Consider the following 21099-nt stretch of genomic DNA (forward strand, 5'->3'; position numbering starts at 1 on the left):
GGAGAGACTATTGTGTGGATTTTCAAGATCAAAGAGAGAAAAAACTGAATTATTCAAAACTAAACTAAGGGTGCTCAGAATAATAAGTTAAAGGTAAACAAAGTCAAAACAGGTCCAGACAAAAAGGATTAGAGGCATGGCCTGAACCAGAACAGAGGATCTCAAAATGTGATTTCCAGTACTCCAGTGGGTCCCTGAGATCCTTTCAGGAGGTCCATGAAGTCAAACTGATTTTATAATAATATTAAGACATGATGTGCCTTTTCCACTCTGTTGACATGGACACCAAAGATGTAAAAACAATAGTAAGAGAAACTGCTGATGCCTTGGTAAGAGGCAAAGCCACGGCTTTGAAGCAGTAGACTGGGATCATCACCATCACTAGACATTTGCAGAGGGGAAAAAAATGTCGGTTTCACCTCAAAAGTCCTTGATGCGGCAGTAAAAATTAAAATTTGATGAATGCACTCTCAACCCTGGAGTGCACATCTTTCCAACATTCTGTCTGACAATAGAATGTGTGCACCAGGCCTTCCTGCTCCACACGGGAAGCACCATGGCTCCCTCAAGAAAGCACACTTGGGCCATCGTTCGCCGTGACCTGAGCTCGTCCATTTTTCATGGAACACCCTTTTTCCTTAAAAAAAATGACCAAAAGACAAACTGTAGTTATTCAGACATAGCTATTTGGCGGACATTTTCTCTCAAATGAACAAAGTGAGTCTGTCACTTCAAGGAAAATAACCAACAGTTTTTGTTGTCAGAGATAAAATCTGAGCTTTCAAGAGCAAATTAGAATTTTGGAAAACTTTTATGCTAGCTTGGCAGATTCCCAATACTTAAAGACTTTTCTGATGACCAGACGTGATTTTTCTGATATTGTAAAATGAAATGTGTCAACATTTGGAAACTCTGTATAACTCAGTGATCCAATGTTTTCCAAAGGACTGATGTGTGATGTTAACAAACCTATTCATGGGTAAAAGATCCAAAACACAAGACAGACCAATAGATCGTAATGGAATAGACCAATAAATTGTAATGAAACAGGCCAATAGATTGTAATGAAGTAGACCAATAGATTGTAACAAAACAGACAAATAGATTGTAATGAAACAGACCAATAGATTGTAACGTAACAGACCAATAGATGGTAATGAAACAGACAAATAGATTGTAATGAAACAGACCAACAGATTGTAACGTAACAGACCAATAGATGGTAATGAAACAGACAAATAGATTGTAATGAAACAGACCAATAGATTGTAACGTAACAGACCAATAGATGGTAATGAAACAGACAAATAGATTGTAATGAAACAGACCAATAGATTGTAACGTAACAGACCAATAGATGGTAATGAAACAGACAAATAGATTGTAATGAAATAGACTGCAAGCGTTTGATATGGCTTCAGAGTTCACATTGAATTAACCTTTAAGAATCTTTCACATGTCAAATTTTGGAGTATTTTCAAGAATATCCACAAATATCTGAAAGCCTATTAAAACATGTATTCCATTTCCAACTAAGTATCTATTGAGGCTGTATTTTCTTCTTAGACTTCAACCAAAACAACATAGTACCATAGATTGAATGCAGAAGCAAATGTGAAAATCCAGCTGTCTTCTGTTAAACCAGACATTAAAGAAATTTGTAAAAATGAAAACAATGCCACTCTTCTATTTTGTTTTGTTTTAGAACTATAATTATTATTCATTTAAAAGGTATTATTATGTTAACATGTGATGAGTTTATTGGGTTTACTAATAAGATGAATTTATATTTTTTAATTCTTCTTCTTTTTTTTTCTTTTTTTGAGACGGAGTCTCACTCTGTTGCCCAAGTTGGAGTGCCCTGGCACGATCTCGACTCACTGCAACCTCTGCCACCTGGGTTCAAGCAATTCTCCTGACTCACCCTCCCAAGTAGCTGGGATTATAGGCACCCACCACCATGCCCAGCTAATTTTTATATTTTTAGTAGAGACGGGGTTTCACCATGTTGGCTAGGCCAGTCTTGAACTCCTGACCACAGGTGATCGGCCTGCATCAGCCTCCCAAAGTGCTGAGATTACAGGCATGAGCCACCGTGCCTGGCTATATTTTTTAATTCCTCAGTTTTAATTTAATGCATTAAATATCAATAGATATAACCCAATCAACAAAAGTTCTTTGGGGTCCTCAATCATTTCTAAGAATGTAAGGGATCTTGAGACCAAAATGTCTAAAAACCACAAGGCTAGCTGAAGCCAAACAGTTTTTTAAATAAAACGACTAACAGTACCCAGTAGACAAATCTTCGAGTCTATAACTCAATAGGCAGAAAATGAGTCAAGTTCTGAAAACAAAAGCATGATGGAAGTCCAGAAAGGGGGTAATGTTTATCCAGAGGGCCAGTAGATCTCAACTAATACCTTGGAGAAAGTTTCCAAATCCAACCCTGCCTGCCATTAAGACTCATTAGTTGCCAATGCCCAGAGTCCATTGGTGGTTCGAAAAAGTGCTACTATACCATCCCCTAATAGCAGCATCCTCAGACACATGCAGCTGGTCACTCGGAAACCACCCGACACCCCACAACTTGGAAGGAGATGTTGTAAATCCAGATTGATTTTTTTTTTCTTTTTCTGAGACAGTCTCACTCTGTTGCCAAGGCTGGAGTACAGTGGCATGATCTCAGCTTACTGCAAACTCCGCCTCCCAGGTTCGGGCGATTCTCCTGCCTCAGCCTCCCTAGTAGCTAGGATTACAGGTGCATGCCACCACACCCAGCTAATTGTATTTTTAGTAGAGATGGGGTTTCACCATGTTGGCCAGGCTGTTCTCGAACTCCTGACCTCAGGTGATGCACCCACCTCAGCCTCCCAAAGTGCTGGGATTACAGGTGTGAGCCACCACGCCCAGCCCATACTGATTTTTAAAATGTAAGATGAGTTCAAAGAAGGAATGGAGCAATTACCATGAGACAAACTAAAGGTCTAATCTCATCAGACTTCAGGGAAATAGATGAGTCCCCTTATAATTTAAAGCCATATTTGGAGTGGGTGCAGAGGACCGAAGACCGTGGTGGGGAAATGCTAAAAGGAGTTTTTCCCTCAAAATTTGAAAGAAGTACCAACTTGCATCTGATGGTCATTGGCTAGATACATAGTTAGAGTCTGAGGAAGACTGAGGAGGTCGGAAATGGTTTACAGAGGATTTAGGCCTCAGATAAGCGGGGAGGTCAGTGACTTCCAATGCCAGTTTTCTGACATGAAACATCAGGGCAGCAGGGACACATCTGTGTCCTCACCCTGGTTTGGCTGGAGCTTAGTTTGTGCCTGATAGAGAAAAGATGCTCACAAGACACTGGATGACAGAATGAAAATGAATGAATCCTCCAAGGTGGTAGGTGGAAGAGACCCCTCTCTGGGAGCAAGCAGATGGTTTTCGGGTCCCTACAGAGGGGCAATGAGGCAGCAGCCCCATACGGGCACCTACCCCAGGCATAGCCATTTGTTTCCAGCGGCTCTCACATACACACTGACCTATGAACTGAAAAATAGGACAAAGGCATAAGCACTCCAGGGGGAGGAAGAACAAGGAAAGCTGACTCACCAAGCTCCAAAATGATCATGTTCTGCTCTTGGGCATAAAAGTCTAGCCAGAGGCTTATTTCTGTATATTAAGCATTATGAATTAAAATCTAAGAACAATAGTTATGTCTCCCATACAGTTATGACATGAGTATCTCTCCTCTTTGTAAAGACATAAAATCTGTAGCAAATGAAGTGTGAAATCAGCCCGCACATAGACAGTTCCTGGCGGTGTATGAAGGCTGCGGGCCACACCTGTGGGAATTCTCACGTTCCCCAAATTACTGATTTCACCTGTACCCTCATTTTCTCAAACTTTGCTCTGGAGACAGAAAAACCCAGGGAGTTTTGTGCCCCAGTACAACACATGCCAAATAAGATCATGGAAGAGAGGGGGCTAAATCTTCTACGTCTCTCTGAAAGGTCATGAGACCCCTGCCTTTAGTGCGTTGGTCTAAGGTATGTGGTCCCCAGGCTGGCAGCGTAAGCATCGCTTGCAGAGCATCTCAGGGCCATCCCAGACCCACTGGTCACATTCTGCATTTAACAAGATCCTCATATGATTCACGTGCACTTTAAGGTTTTAGAATGCTACACCAAAATGCCATAAGGTCAACCCCCGACCCTGCCAAAAAAACAAAACCCAAAATTGTATTTCTACCTGCTACCTGTTTTTTCTCATAGTAAACATTAAAACTTTGCATAAGGACACTGAATGGGCTACAAAGGCTGCTATAATCCTGAATGTCCTCCTAGAGGACACTGCTGGGGGTGGAGGGCATTAGAGGCAGTGTTGCTCAGCAGGAGGAACCCCAGAGAAAAGCCCAGAAATCTCCCTTCATTCTTGTTCTGCCTTTACCAAAAATTAGCTCTTGGGCCTTGGATAAATGACTTTAATATCTCTTAGACCTTGATTTCCTGGTGTTTAAGATAAAATAGGTGGAGAGACCTCTAAAATCCCCTTCTACTCTAAATTCTCTGACCCCGAAAATGTTACCAATGATATAATCCTCGCCCTAATACATTTAGCATGCCACCAACATTCCCCAATACCTCTATAACTGTCCGCATGGGACATACATTTTGACCTCCTGAAATAGAAACATTATAAGATGTCTATCCTTTGGGAGATAATTTTAGAATTAATTTTTTAATTTATAATAAATGATTCAAATATGTTATTGCATTTTCTGTGCAGGCGACGATACAATCATCCTTCTGTTCTGTAACATAAAATGCAGCAATGGCTTTTTCATTACGTCAGTACCAAGAATTATAATTCAAACATAAGTCAATGAAATTCTAGACAGGCTAATTCTTTACTCATTAAAAAAAGCAACAGCTGGGCTGCACTTACTCTTATGATCTCTATGGTTAATGTGTTTCTAATAATTATTATTGTACTTTTATTACTCATAAAAGCACTTTCTCTCTCAGAGGTCCACAAAGCCATTTCTGCAAGTAAAATCTGTGGAAGAAATCACCCTGCTGTTAGCAAATAAACGTATCTCAGACATCTTCACGTTAGCATTAAGTCTGGAGCATCTGCTCTCTGACCCAAAAATGTTTAATGAACATTGTCATAAGTCGCCCAGGCTGGAGTGCAATGGCGCAATCTCGTCTCACCACAACCTCCGCCTCCTGGGTTCAAACGATTCTCCTGCCTCAGCCTCCCGAGTAGCTGGGATTACAGGTATGCGTCACCATGCCCGGCTAATTTTGTATTTTTTTTAAGTTCAAGAGATTTATTGTACAACATGGTGACTGTAGTTAATGATGCTGTATACTTGAAAATTGCTAAGAATAAATTTTAAGTATATACTGTGGAATGAATAAATCAGACTAACATATGCATTATGTCACATATGTATCATTTTTGGTGGTAATTTTGTATTTTTAGTAGAGACGGGGTTTCTCCATGCTGGTCAGGCTGGTCTTGAACTTCCCACCTCAGGTGATTCGCCTGCCTCGGCCTCCAAAAGTGCTGGGATCACAGGCATAAGCCACCATGCCCAGCCCAAGAAAAATAATTTCTTATAATAAATTAGCCTCTTTTATCTGTAATAACACTTGCCACTGGTTTATCAAGTATTTCCCATTCACTATCCCACTCTGCACCCCCTCTCACTGTTTCCTTCCCTAGTGAAAGGAGAAACTCCTCCAGAGTGCTGGCAGAACTCTGGGCACCTAAGCCCACCACACACTGAACAGAACTATTACAAAGTAACTGTATGTTCTGATGTCCTCCTTGCAAGCTGCAGTTTTGGTGCTGAAAAGGATGCAGGGAAGGTCTTTCCTTTGAGTCTTTGTGGGCTCCCTCGGCTCCCCTCCCATCCTGTTCCTTTCTTATAACCCGACCAGGTCACGGTGCCTTTCAAGGTCTCATGAGGACTTTTGTGTTGCACTAATGATGTGGAGGAATGAGCTCTCAGGGAAGTGATGGGTGAGTGAAGATGACATCTTCTCTTGCACATTCCCACTTCCGAACCTGAAGGGGAGTTCGCTGATGCTTTCATACCAACAGAGGATAGCATCAAAGATCCATGGGTTCAAATTTTCCTGACCTACTTCTTTTTGAAATGATAGGGAAGAACTGGCAATGCTGCTTAAAATGTTCCCAAGGGGTTACTACAACTTTCTGGGTCACACAATCTGTGAGATGGCCTTAGATCAGAGAATATTTTCTCACTATTTTGTAAAACTAAATTCACCATTTACTTTTCATGCTCCTGTACTGAGCAAGTATCGAACTCAAAGCACATATCTAACTCAAAACTCAGACAACTGGATTCCTATCTTATTTCCGTTCTTTTGTTTTTTTTCTTCCAGTTCATAGACAGTTCCTGAGCATCCCCTGTTTGGAAAGCACCATGCTAGTTTTTACGACAGATACTGAATGAACCAGGCACAGTCACTAACGTCGAAGAGCTCACCTTCTGAGATTCCAGAGGAGATTCTCTGTGATCTCGCATCTGAGTCAGACATTTCTCTGGGCTCTCAGAAATGTACTTGCAAACCTCTCCCACAGCACACAAAACACTGCTCTCTAATCTATGAGTTACTCATCCAGCACCCTGTCCCCGTGACCTTGTAACTGCTTCTCAGAGGCCATGTCTTGCTAGACTAGTATGTATCCCCCAGAGCCTACAGGGTACCAGACACACAGCAGGTGTTCAATAACCCTGCAATGAAGCGAATGCAAAACATTAATGAATATAAAGACATAGAAGCATAAATCAAAAGTCATGTGTTCCCACAACAGAAGGAAAATTCTACAGGACTTCAGAGGAGGGACCTACTTCCCAATGGGGATTAGGGACAGCTTCTGGAAGCAGGAAGATTTTGAGCTGAGCCTGAAAAATAGTTGGGGAGGTGGAAGGGTAAGTGGTAGAGGCTCAGAGGGAGCAGGGCCAGTAAGGCAGATAAGCACTCCAGATGCGGAGCAGCATGAGCAAAACCACAGAGATCTGAGGGTGGAACTGGGGGTGCAGGGGTTGTGCGAGGGGCTGGGGTCAGACAATGAAGAGGCTGCTTGTACATCAGCCATGGCGTGTGTGTCACTCTGTGAGTAAGTCTGGAAATAGACAAGCCCAAGAAATGATCATTTACAGGGAGTCCTAAAAAGGAGGCACACAGTTTTGGAACAGGAGAAAACAGATACGAGGCAGACACGGACCTGAAAGGACAGTGTCTCCCATCTTGGCCACACGGGCTAGAGAACAAGGACAGTGGGTATTATCAAGCAATGGATAAAGTAACTGGTTCGGGTCATTGATCATTTCCAATAAACCAAACCCAACTGAAAGAACTCAGTTGTAGGTAAGAAGAGCAGGACTTCCCAGAGCTTGAGACTTCAAATTCCAAAGGTAGGAGGAGATGTCACAGAAGTCAAGACTCATTAGGGGCCAGAAATGGAAGAACTTCTCTCAGAGACAGGTCCACCCCTGGGCTCTAGAACACTTGAGCATGATGCCAGCTCAATTCTCTCTCAAAACAAAGTCTCAGTGGTCAGCTCTGGTATGCGATCCTAATAGATTAAGGATGGTGGATTCCTAAGGCAAGAGATAGTGAGGTTTCTAGGGAGCCTTCTCAGAGTGGAATCCTGATCCCATTTACCTATGAACATAGGCCAGAGCCAACCAACAGGAAAACTATGGGATCGTTATTGAACCATTGTATCACTGCCTAGCATTTATCTTTATTATTAACTCCATGTGGACTTGAAATCATTAACAACATAATCCTTGGATGAAAAGATATTATGCATGTCCTTTAGGGAGTCGCTAGGAAGGGGCAGATGAGAAGCATTTTTCTGAGGCCTCTGTTTTCAGAACTGTTGTCCACAATCTGCTCTGACATCAGAATCACCCTGCTGCCCAACAAAAGGCATCCACAGCTGAGCAAAGGACCTGGAATATGACTTTTCGCCAGGGGCAAACTTAACTTTGGGGGGAAGGGATTCAACTGGGTAGAAATGGGGTCAATAGGGAATTAGAAGAAGAGAGAGAATCTGGTGGTGGTTAATTTTACGTATCAACTTGGCTGAGCCACGGTGCCCAGATATTTGGTCAAACATCATTCTGGATGTTTCTGTGAAGGTATTTTGGATGAAATCAGTACAGTTTAATATACCTAGTGTTCCATTATTGGAATGCTAAGCATGTAGGAGTTATTTATATCCTACTGCTCAAGGTCATTGCCAAGGTCTGATTATTCACTCATACAAAAATTCAAAAAATTGTATCCTCCAGCATAAATGGGCTAAGAAAAGTAGATTGCCCTTCATAATGTGAGTGGCCTCATCCAATCAGTTAAAGACCCAAAGAGAACAAAAGGCTGACCTCCGCTACACAAGATGAGATTCTGCATGCAGACAGCCTTTGGACGCAAACTGCAACTCTTTCCTGAGTCTCCAGTCTATAGGCCTCCCCCACTAGATTTTGCACTTGCCAAGACCCCACAATTGCATGAGCCAGTTCCTTAAAACAAATCACATATATATATGTGATTATATAATTTATATATTATATATTAATTATATAATATAGATTATATATATAATTCTATACATATAATCTCCATCCAATGTTCCTGTTCCTCCAAATACAAATTTCTTGACCTAGAGAGACTTAGTCCATGGAATCTAATTTGGATCTAAAGAAGAATTAAGGCCTAAACCAACCAAGAGCCCCATGCTGACGCCCTGACACTCACCTGTAAGATAATTAAGGAGTCAATCACCAATAGGCAGCCGCTGGTAGCCTAACAACCTTGGTGACCACGTTCAAAGAAAGATCTAAATTTTTTTTAAGGAGAAGGAAAGATCAGAATCAACCCTTGGTAACAGGAAAGGAGTGTTAAACAACAGAGAGCTCCTTGCAGTATTGAAGTAAACATTTATAAAGACCTTCCCCAAATACTGCAATATCAAGAACAGCAAGCTTGAGCTTTGTCACAAACCACCCATCAGCTCGGAATTGTGAAATACGCCCTCACCCAAGTGCCTCTGACAGAAAAGAAATGAGTTCCATTACCAAATGAAAGCGGGGTAGAAATAACAGAATTGCTTTTATTTTGATGAATGATCTAATAAAAATACATAAAAATGATTAGAAACGATAAAATTAAATCACAAAATACAGTTCTATTTGTTTTGTGCTATGGAGTGGATTCTTACATTGGGTGGAAGGTTGGACTATATAACTTCTAATTTTAGGAAACAGTAAAAAGGAAAAAAAAAAAAAAGTGATGACAACAGTCTTTCATTGCTAGCAAGCTACTTCTAAGACACTGAAACAGCCATTGCAACAATCACAAAAAGTCACAGGAACCCAAGTAGGCACAAAAAAAAAAAAAAAAAAAAAAAAAAAAAAAACAGATTTTCCATTCCCTCTGTTTCTGCCTTAGGGAGTTCAAGTCCCCCCAGACATTTCTCTCCAACTTAACAGTGTGCACCAAGGTGGTGCGTCTTAGAATGAAATGGACATGGTCATTCCAACCTAAACATTTGCTTAGGGTCACTGAGGGGTAATAATAATGGCTCAGATAAGATTATTGCCACAGTTTCCTTAAATTCACTGAAGGGCAATACAGAATCGATGACAGCAGAGGCTCTACCAGAAACACCTGAGGCAATACGGAAGGAGGCGGTGTTAGCTCAAAGGCACTGGAAGCTCTTCAAAGAAGCTGCTACCCCCTACCCCTAATGGAGATGTGCTGCCTCTGAAAGGATTTGGCAAAACTAATTTGGATTCTTCACCACAGTGTTTGAGTCACTTTTTTTCACATTTGACAAGGCTGGCCAAGTTACCTGCCAGGTGCTACACACCTACCTCTATTGCCTTTTCAATGAGTCCATTTGAAGCTTCCAGGCAGAGCCTCCTAGCTAGAGCTTGCCTGCAGAGAAGCCCATAATACACATACATTAAAACAACATGACAACCGCCTTACAGAATAAAGGTTTCTCTAGAAGAACCACCCATAATAAAAGAAAGCTCACAATGAACCTCACCACTTTATCAATCAAAAATTCTGGGTCCTCTTACAGGACACTTCTCTTGTGCCAATATTAACTTTTTCAGAGCTAATCAGACCTCAAAATTATTCACTGGAAAGCATGAGGAGGCCTGGGGGAAGATCTGTGTGTCTCCTCCTCCTCCCTGCAGGCCCACCCAGAAGGCAGGAAGGCCTGCCCCTCCTCCACCCCTGGCCAGTGACTTTTCTCAGTCTCTCACCCTTCCTCTCTTCTGGCACCTCCTTATCAAATATGTTCTCCTTGGCCTCCTCTTGTTTTCTCCAGTTATTTTACCCCTCCCTAGCCGTGACTGTCATAGAAGAACACTGAGTGTCTTTCACATTTTTTTCCCATAAAGTATGTTGATACATGAGGTTTCTCTTCAGGAAGAAGAGCAGACTGGTCCAAACTGGCAGAGACAAGAGGCCATGGGATGTAAATGACAGGCTTGACCTCCTGGAAGAAGCCTCCTGGTTCTGCACCTCCTGGCCTCACTCTAGTGGCTCGCCTCACTCCCACAAGCTGGGAGAGTCTGGGCTTAGGTTTCCATTTGTGTTCTTCTTCAAAGATTTAGCAGAAATGATCACTTTCACTATGCTTTTGGGTTCCTGACCACATTCTGCCTCCTCCAAGGAATATACTACAGGAAAATGCTGTATATCTGTTTATTTATGTATTTATTTTTATTAAATATATTTATATATTTTATTTATTTATTCATTTATTTACATTGTTTTGAGACAGACTTCAGCTCTTGTTGCCCAGGCTGGAGTGCAATGGCACAATCTTGGCTCACTGCAACCTCTGCCTTCTGGGTTCAAGCAATTCTCCTGCCTCAGCCTCCTGAGAAGCTGGGATTACAGGCGCCCACCCACCACGCCCGGCTAATTTTTTGTATTTTTAGTAGAGACAGGGTTTCACCATGTTGGCCAGGCTGGTCTCGAACTACTGACCTCAGGTCATCCACCACCTTCAGCCTCCCAAAGTGCTGGGATTACAGGCGTGAGCCACTGCACCTGGCCAGAAAATGCTATATTTAAGCAGCTGCAATATTACAGCTAACAGGAAAGTCGCAGGTTTTCCAAGATGACAAGAGCAGTACTTGAAAGCTTCTGCCAATATTCCTTCTGTCAGTCCCCCTCCTCTAACTTGTCAAAGTCCACTAGTACCCAATGTGCTGACATTCCCACAAGAAGGCATCACCAAAGAAAACCTACCTGTGCTACCCTCAAAATCTCAAACAAACCATGCTCTTTTGGGGTTTGGGAATCCACTGTCACTGAACATTAACTCCAACAGAAATGTGTGTATAACTAGAGAGGAAAATAAAGAAAAGGTGCTGGAGATGGATGTAGTGAGTGGTGAGGGGAATAGACGTCCCCTACTGGAACAGGCCCCCTTCTAAGGTATGAAGTCTTCCTTGTTAGAGATCTTCAGGTGGACCCTGGAGTCCACCTGCAAAATATTTTAAGGAAGCTCTAGGCCAGGTGCATTGGCTCACACCTGTAAACCCAACACTTTGGGAGGCTGAGGCATGCAGATCACTTGAGGTCAGGAGTTTGAGACCAGCCTGGCCAACATGGTGAAACCCTGTCTCTGCTAAAAACATAAAAATTAGCTGGACACAGTGGCACATGCCTGTAATCCCAGCTACTTGGGAGGCTGAGGCAGGAGAATCGCTTGAACCCAGAAGGTGAGGTTGCAGTGAGCCAAGATTGCGCCATTGCACTCCAGCCTGGGTGTTACAGCAAGACTCTGTCTCAAAAAAATGTATGTTTTAAGGGAGTTCTATACTGATTAGGTTGACCTCAACGACTGCTGTGGTCCTTTGTTCTTCTGACTCCCAAACTGCTGCCTGGAAACAGAAAACAGGAGGCAGAGAAGGAAGCTGTACTTGGGCCTTGCCCCATGCCCTGTCCACATCTGCTGAAGAAAAAGCGGAACAGGGCTCAGGGTTCCCCTAGTGTTTCTGATGCCGGCTCCTCAAAGAGCAAAGGTAATGGGTCATCTCGTCCATACCTCTTCTCGGTTTCTTCTCTTACTTTCCTCTGATGTCTGTAACTCTATTATCATAGCCAGGGAAAAGCAAAGCCTAAGGGGGAAATTACCACATTGGCACGCAACAGTCCCCCAAACGGGTAACTGAATGACTGTGTTTACCTTTTCTTTCTTCCATTTCTCTTGATTGTACTACTGGCTATAATGACCGCTACTTCTCACAAAATCTCTACTTTATACCAAAGCAAGATGATCTATCACTACACAAATTTATTACAGTTACTTTGAAAATCATATGGAGATTTAAGTATCTATATGTTGCATACTGGCATATAATTGAAGCCGTACATTTGGGGGATTCTTTAACACATGCGCTTGTTTTCTTCCTTTCCACTCTTGCTAATGTACACAGTGCACTTTTCCCATCCCAGTGATTTTAATTCCATTCACATTCAGATGAGTCCCAAACTGAAATCTTCAGTCCTGAAGTCTCTAAACACTCATGTCCTATGTCCAACCACCATTTCGGTTTTAAAACTACTCCCTTAAGTTTATGAGCAAGGGATTTAATTGGGTTGAAAGGAGGCAACAAGGAATTAGAAAAATAGACAGAATCTTGTAATGGCTAAATTTTATCTATTGTACTGGGCACGGTGGCTCATGCCTGTAATCCCAGCACTGTGGGAGGCCAAGGCGGGGGGATGGCTTGAGGCCAGGAGTTCCAGACCAGCCAGGCCAACATGGCGAAACCCTGTCTACTAGAAATACAAAAATTAGCAGGGCATAGTGGTGCGTGCCTGTGGTCCCAGATACTCAGGAGGCTGAGACAGGAGAATCGCTTGAACCCAGGAGCCAGAGGTTGCAGTAAGCAAAGATCACACCACTGCACTCCAGCCTGGGCAACAGAGCGAGACCCCATCTCAAAACCAAAAAAAAGGAATGTACATATCAACTTGGCTTGAGATAGATAGATAGATAGATAGATAGAGCGAGTAAGGATGAAAGGGGTAAGAACACATACATACTTATGTATTTATTCAGGTAAATATGTGTATTTGCAAGCTGCCAGGCATCCCCTTACCTCTGACGGCTTCGTGGTGCATTTTCCTTTTCCTGAACATTCCAAGTCATTTGCGTGGCTCTCCCCCGGCACGCAGGTGCTGACCTTCACCACCAGAGTTAAGCGTAAAGCCACAATAGACTTAGTCACAGAATCATTCACAAAACCTAAAAGAAAATGAGGCAAAAGGAAATTGTCAAGTGTCTCCTCTTTAAAGGCAGTGTGTTGAAAGCTTTACCAACAGCTTTTCTACCAGATTATGAATGTAGTGTAGGCAGCACTCAAGTCTGACAAAACAAAATGCAGTGAGGCAAGGGAATAAAGTGCACGACCACCATCCACTGAGACCTCAGGACTTCAGGGCAGGCTGGTCCTCCCAAGCCTCACAAGAAACACCTAAGGCCAAGCAAAATCAGCACCAGGCGCTTGAGCAACCACCTCGGATCCTTTCGCTTTGCTCCCGCCCTTGCCCTCGGAGGGCTGCTTTGTCTCTCAATTCTATCCCTGTACTGGCATCTTAGAATTCAATCTCTGCTTTGGAACCCCAGGCTTCTACCAAGAAGCAGCTTACCTGCATTACCCAAGTCGTCCTCCTCCTCCTGGCTACTCTGGAGTCACAAATGCTGGAAATCCTCAAAGGCCCCACCCAGTTATCACCCGCCCTAGTCTCGGTCCTCTTGGAATGGGCATGCAGCATGGGTACACATTCTCTGTTGGATTTATTGATAATTGATAAGATATTCATGTTACTTGATCACCAACCTGACTCCACAGTATCAAGTTAAGCCATACAGTTTTAGCCATCTAATAAAATCGGACTAATCATAGTTGAATATGGATTGCAGTATCATTGACATACCATATTTGTCATTGAATGATCTTTATATCCTAGAGCAACTATTCATACATACTAGGCAGCAATAAATATGGAATAAATTGATGAATACATATAGCCTCTAACTGGGAGAAATAAATATTATAAGTATTTTTGCATCAATGATTATTTTCACTAAGTTAGCATTTTTTTCTCATATGAACATTCATTTGTATCTGATTTTTAATTTTAAAACAAAATATCAAAATTCATGAATATGATTTTTAAAAAAAGGTTTCCTCAGCTCCATCAGGAGTAAAAGTTTAAAAGCCTCATCATTACAAAGCCACATTCATAGATCGTTTTACAACAAAACATTTGTAAGACCAAGGGGACTACTAGTGGGGAAAAAAGAGAGAAAAGAATTGATTCTGAGGCAACTGAAATGGGTTCCATTATCAGGAAAAAGAGTAGGGTTTGGGTCCCTCACACCTCACACCATACAAAAGTAAATCTAGATGGCTTCAAGAGCTAAATGCAAACTAAAAATCTTTACAGCGGCACTATTCACAATAGCAAAGACTTGGAACCAACCCAAATGTCCATCAATGATCGACTGGATTAAGAAAATATGGCACATATTGAATACTAGGCAGCCATAAAAAAGGATGAGTTCGTGTCCTTTGCAGGGACATGAATGAAGCTGGAAACCATCATTCTCAGCAAACTATTACAAGATCAAAAACCAAACACCACATGTTCTGACTCATAAGTGAGAGTTGAACAATGAGGACACATGGACACAGGGAGGGGACCATCACACACCAGGGTCTGTCTGGGGGTGGGGGACTAGGGGACGGATAGCATTAGGAGAAATACCTAATGTAGGTGACGGGTTGATGGGTGCAGAAACCACCAAGGCATGTGTCTACCTATGCAACAAAACTGCACGTTCTGCACATGTAACCCAGAACTTAAAGTATAATTTTAAAAAATGTAAATAACACACAAACCAACAAAAAACTTTAAAACTTCAAGTGGAAAATATAGGGGGCCATTTCATTGATCTGAGGGCAGGGGATTTCTTAAACAAGATGCAAAATAATAACCATAAAGAATAATCAATTTAACTTTACCCAACTTTATGTACATAGCTACCATAAAAAAAAGACAGTAGACAAGACACAGGCTTGAAAATGAAATTTATAATGCATAAAACCAGCAAATGCTTAGCTGTCAGAATGTATGAGGAATTCTTTTAGCAAACTGCTTTTTTCTCAACGTTATTTATACTTATATAAATATTGAAATCTATGAAGCATTAAGAAACGCTGTTACACGTAGGTATACGTACAGTAAAAGTATACCAAGATGCATGGGAAAAAACACATCAAACTCAGGAAAAGGATGGGGGGAAATGGGGGTAGCCAGGAAGACGGAGCTTCTGACCACCTATATATTTTATTTCTTTATTAATAATACATAGAGCACATATCACAAAACAATCTTGCGTACAAAAAAAAATCTTATATTCATTTCCATACTTTTATTTTATTTTATTTTTAGACAGAGTTTCACTCTGCAGCCCTGGCTGGAGTACAGTGGTACAACCTCAGCTCACTGCAACCTCCAACTCCCGAGTTCATGTGATCCTCCTGCCTCAGCCTGCCAAGTAACTGAGATTACAGGTACCTGCCATCACACCTGGATAATTTCTGTATTGAGGCAGGGTATTACCATGTTGGCCAGACTGGCCTTGAACTTCTGACCTCAAGTGATCTGCACGTCTTGGCCTCCCAAAGTGCTGGGACTACAGGCATGAGCCACCACAGCCAGCCTATAATATTTTATTTCTTTCATAATAATATAGGTCAGGCGTAGTGGCTCATGCCTGTAATCCCAGGACTTTGGGAGGCAGAGGCGAGTGGGTCATGAGGTCAGGAGTTCAAGACCAGCCTGGCCAATATGGTGAAACTCCGTCTCTACTAAAAATACAAAAATTAGCCAGGCACGGTGGTGTGTGCCTGTAGTCCCAGCTACTCAAGAGGCTGAGGCAGAAGAATCGCTTGAACCTGAGTGGCAGAGGTTGCAGTGAGCCGAGATCATGCCACTGCACTCCAGCCTGGGTGACAGAGCAAGACTTTGTCTCAAAATAATAATAATAATAATAATAAGAGCAAATTTTGCAAAACATTTATTAAATCTTGTATACAATTGAAATCTTATACTCATTTCCATAGTTCTACGCTTTTTTTTTTTTTTTTCCTGAGACAAAGTCTCACTCTGTGGCCCAGGTTGGAGTGCAGCAGCATAAGCTTGGTTCACTGCAATCTCTGCCTCCCAGGTTCAAGCAATCCTCGTGCCCCAGCATCCCAAGGAGCTGGGATTACATATACGTGCCACCACACCCGGCTAATTTTTGTAGTTTTGGTAGAGACGGGGTTTCACCATGTTGGCCAGGCTGTTCTCAAACTCCTGGCCTCAAGAGATCCTCCCACCTTGGTGTCCCAAAGTGCTGGGATTACAGGCATGAGCCACCATGCCCAGCCAATTTTATGCATATTTTAAATATTGTGTAACCAAATTTTTTATTTAGATTATCATAGTTCAGGCATCACAACTTCAAACAGGCTTTGACAGGTTAGGAAAAGATTAGTATCCTGAAATCCAGAATACACAGTCCTAAAATGACTTTGTGGTCACCTTCTCTAGACGTTTCCTCACCATTTGTTCTTATAAGCACATTTCATTGGCCAGGTGCAGTGGCTCATGCCTGTAATCTCAGCACTTTAGGAGGCCAAGGCAGGCAGATCATGAGGTCAGCAGATCGAGACCATCCTGGCCAACATGGAGAAACTCTGTCTCTAATGAAATACAAAAAAATTAGCCAGGCATGGTGGTGTGTGACTGCAGTCCCAGCTACTCGGGAGGCTGAGGCAGGGGAATCGCTTGAACCCAGGAGGCGGAGGTTGCAGTGAGCCAAGATTGTGCCACTGCACTCCAGTCTGGTGACAGAGCGAGACTCTGTCTCAATAAATAAATAAATAAATAAGTATATTGCATTAAAAAATAATTAACTGGATAGAAACAGAGCCCATGTTGGTTTACCTCGCTTGCATGGTACCTAGCATCACCTCATTAACTAATAGTCACTTAAGAACATGCTGCTTCTATTGACAACAAATTAGCAAAACTTCCCAAATATTTTCAATGTTTTCAATGTTGAAGTCCTTGCATAATAAGGTGTTGCACACTCCCAAAGTCTGTTTTCACAGGTTTACTCAAAGTACTACTTGACACAGTCAAGTTCGCTTGTCATACTTTTAAAGAGAACAGTATTTTGAGAAATTTGGCTTAAAAAGTCAAGATAGACTTCCTACATTGTTTCCTTTCTCATACTTCTTTTAAAAGTTTTCATAAATGTAAGACTTCTCTCACGGCCTCTCAGCTATTTCTGTGTGTCTTTTCTGTTTGTTTTATTTCTTTGGGAGAAGATATAAAAATGATATCACAAATATCTATGATGACTAAAAACCCTTCTGAAAACAGATTGAGCCTCTAAAAACATTAATAGGAAGTGCCTACATTAAGTAAGTATATGTATAGGCCAGGCACAGTGGCTCACGCCTGTAATCCCAGCACTTTGGGAGGCAGAGGCAGGTGGATCACCTGAGGTAGGAGTTCAAGACCAGCCTGGCCAATATAGTGAAACCCCGTCCCTATTAAAAATACAAAAATTAGCCGGGCGTGATGGCAAGCACCTGTAATCCCAGCTACCTGGGAGGCTGAGGCAGGAGAATCACTTGAACCCAAGAGGCAGAGGTTGCAGTGAGCCAAAATCATGCCACTGCACCTAGGCAAATCCAGCCTAGGCAACAAGATTAAAACCCTGTTTAAAAAAAACATAAGTAAGGAAGGGTGTGGTAGCTCATGCCTGTAATCCCAGCACTTTGGGAGGCAGATGCAGGCGGATCATGAGGTCAGGAGCTCAAGACTAGCCTGGCCAACATAGTGAAACCCCATCTCTACTAAAAGTACAAAAAATTAGCCGGGCATGGTGGTGGGTGCCTGTAATCCCAGTTACTTGGGAGGCTGAGGCAGGAGAATCGCTTGAACCCGGGAGGTGGAGGTTGCAGTGAATGGAGATTGTGCCACTGCACTCCAGCCTGGGCTACAGAGTGAGACTCCATCTCATAAATAAATAAATAAACAAATAAATAAATAAATAAATAGGTAGATCGATAAATAAATAAAAGTATGTATATATGAATACATGTAGTGTGTATTTTATGAAATGTAATATAGATGTGTGGAATACATACACATAATTTAAAGTACAGTCATACAATGAAGGTTACTGAGGAGAATGGATCTACCTTTCAGAAGGCTGTGAAGAACCTCTACCTTCCAGGGTAAAAGCAGAAGTGTCTATGGGACAGGCAGCACATGCTTGAGGGACCACTCTGCAAGCTCAGTGAACCTTGCAGCCATGATTCAGGGAGATGCACATGGTCCTTGAGGCAGTTCTGAAGTCCTGAAGGATGGACTTAACCTACAGGCAGGTGTTTCAGGCTGAGATGTTAAATGTTTGGCCCAATAATATTAAATCTGTAGAACCATCTGCTTCCGCTTCCTATGAAAGAAATCTGGAGGGTGGTGCTATGGTTTGGCTGCGTCCCCACCCAAATTTCATTGTGAATTATTGTTCCCATAAGGAGCAATCAAGTTGGTGGTTGGACGTAGGAACATGGGTAGTTAGAAACACCAGGGCTGAAGATTTCAGTTTCAGACTCATCTGAATATGGATGGTATTAAAACTATTGGGACAAGGAAAGTGTACTTAGGGAGAGAATAGAGGGTGACAAGGCCCAGAACCAAGCTCTACAGCATGACAGTCATGATATAAACAGTTTGGGATAGATATCAGGCCATGGGCATACTAGAAAAATCAACTAAAACATAAATATCTTCATGATTTTCCCAAAGCAGAGTTATAAGGAAAGATAAGATCTCTGTGACCTGAAGAACATAAACAGCTTCAGGAGGTCAGACCTTTGGCAACATTAGCATGGAAGAGGGAGACTTTGGTCTATCAGAAAAAAGAAAGCCTCAAGGACTCTACACAGCTCAACTCAACATTTAGATGCTGGTGAAAAAAAGGCAGAAGAAAGGGAAGGAAGGAGGGAGGAGGAAAAATGACAGTGCTGGACTTGAGAGGCTCGCTTCTATTTGCTACACAACCGGGAGATTTCCCTAATGTGTTTAAAACTGTAATGAAGGGGAACTTTCTCCAAAGATTATCCAGGGATCTATTAACACCTTCAAGTAACTGGTTATGATGACAAATAAAAGTTGGGTTTCCTTCTCTCTCCCTCCATTTCCACTCCCCTCCTTCCCTACTCTCCTAACACACATGAATAAATGCACTTACTCTGCTCTTGCCCACAACTCCAAGCTGTGCTCATTAGGATGGCAATGAAATGTTCTGCCATCATTATGGCCCTTTTAAAACCAAGACTTTGCCAACCTCACCTCCCTTGAGGCAAATGCAAAGCTGAGGGCAACCAAAAGGGGCTCCAGTCATTATCTCTGGAATGGAGTGGTCAAGCATCAGTGGAAGCACAAAATGCTGGGCTTCAGGCCGTTAACAAAATCGAGACTTTGCCAACCTCACCTCCCTTGGGGCAAATGCAAAGCTGAGGGCAACCAAAAGGGGCTCCAGTCATTATCTCTGGAATGGAGTGGTCAAGCATCAGTGGAAGCACAAAACACTGGGCTTCAGGCCATTAACTGTTTGTTTTACTGCTTGTCTCCTTTAATATTAACACTAAAGAGTCTTAAATGGACTTTGTAGTTAACACCTCATTGGGATTAATAGCAAATGGGATTTGCTTTTCTCACTTCAGTCATTTGGCTAAAGACCATTTTCTTTCCTGTTAAAGGGAAAGCATAAGTGGAAAATAGAAATTCTGACCATAAATATTTGAGCAGTAGGTGCTGGAAACAGACTGTGCCGAGTTTTCCTATTAAGACTCAACAAGCCATTTGGCACAAACCAATAACCTATAAAAATGGTTCACAGTCCACAAAGTCCCATGGCTGGCACCAGATAGGCATGAAAGGTTTGCAGTATCACAGATTCCATCCCTAGATGGAGACCCAGGGATTTTGCATTAACTCGGGGGTAGGGAAAACAAACACCCCCAATCCCGCATCTCACCCCTCAGAGGCAGCGGTGAAACAGCCAACGCCTATGAAACACCTGTGCCAACTCTTTCAGAAGGTAGGATAAGGTTAGTGCAAAGTGTGAAACTCCTGCTGAAACACCTGTGCCAACTCTTTCAGAAGGTAGGATAAGGTTAGTGCAAAGCTAATAAGCCGGTCAGGATCCCCCTGGATTTGTGACTCAATACTTCTGGACCGGGAAACAAAACTGGAGAAATAAATCGTCACTTGACAATGTCAGGCCAGGTGCAAAAATTGCTTGATGCTGAGAGTAAACTTGAGCCAGGACCCAGTCCAGGGCGGCAATGATTACACGAGGCTTACCAACACACCTCAGCTGTGTGGACTCAGCTGTCCTTCCATTACACCTACACAGAACGCAGTCCAAACCAGGAGGTTAAGGGGTGGGGGGCATTAAATAAGCATTTAAAAAGGTGTCACCACACCCATGGACTATCACAATTATGCCTCCATCACTGAAGAATGTGACTTGCCTGGTCACACCAACTATCCCAGGATTTCATTTCAAGTCTTTTCACCTTTTATAAAAAGGCTTTTATCCATCTAAATGTTACTTGTGGTTTGCTTGCTTGCTTGTAAGGCAAGTTTAGATGCTTAAAGGAGAAAATTGCTTTTTGGAAAATTCACCCATACAGAATTTCTCCTTTTCTCTGGGTTCCTAAGTAAGGTATGGCCAAACAATGCTCTCCAAATTAGAAGACACAACAGTACATCCCAGAAATGGTCCAAATATTTTTACCTCTGTCACTTATGTAAGCCATCATGTACATTACACCTAGCCACATGACTATAAAAATTACATATTAAGTAATATCATTTACTCTAGGGAAAAAATCGTAAAGATAATGTGATGATATCCTAGCAAACATACAACTTGCTATCACCT

At 42.2% G+C, this 21099-nt stretch overlaps 1 protein-coding gene across 1 annotated transcript in view; it reads right to left on the reverse strand.

Moving 5' to 3' along the window:
- DNER (delta/notch like EGF repeat containing) overlaps positions 1 to 21099 on the reverse strand; it is a 355480-nt gene that overhangs the window by 176648 nt on the left and 157733 nt on the right. The window contains exon 5 of the mRNA XM_007966532.3: positions 13175 to 13320. Coding sequence (XP_007964723.3) covers positions 13175 to 13320 — 146 coding nt within the window. The remainder of the gene's footprint in view (positions 1 to 13174; positions 13321 to 21099) is intronic.

This window comes from Chlorocebus sabaeus, chromosome 10, assembly GCF_047675955.1.
Source record: "Chlorocebus sabaeus isolate Y175 chromosome 10, mChlSab1.0.hap1, whole genome shotgun sequence".
Classification (NCBI taxonomy): Eukaryota; Metazoa; Chordata; class Mammalia; order Primates; family Cercopithecidae; genus Chlorocebus; species Chlorocebus sabaeus.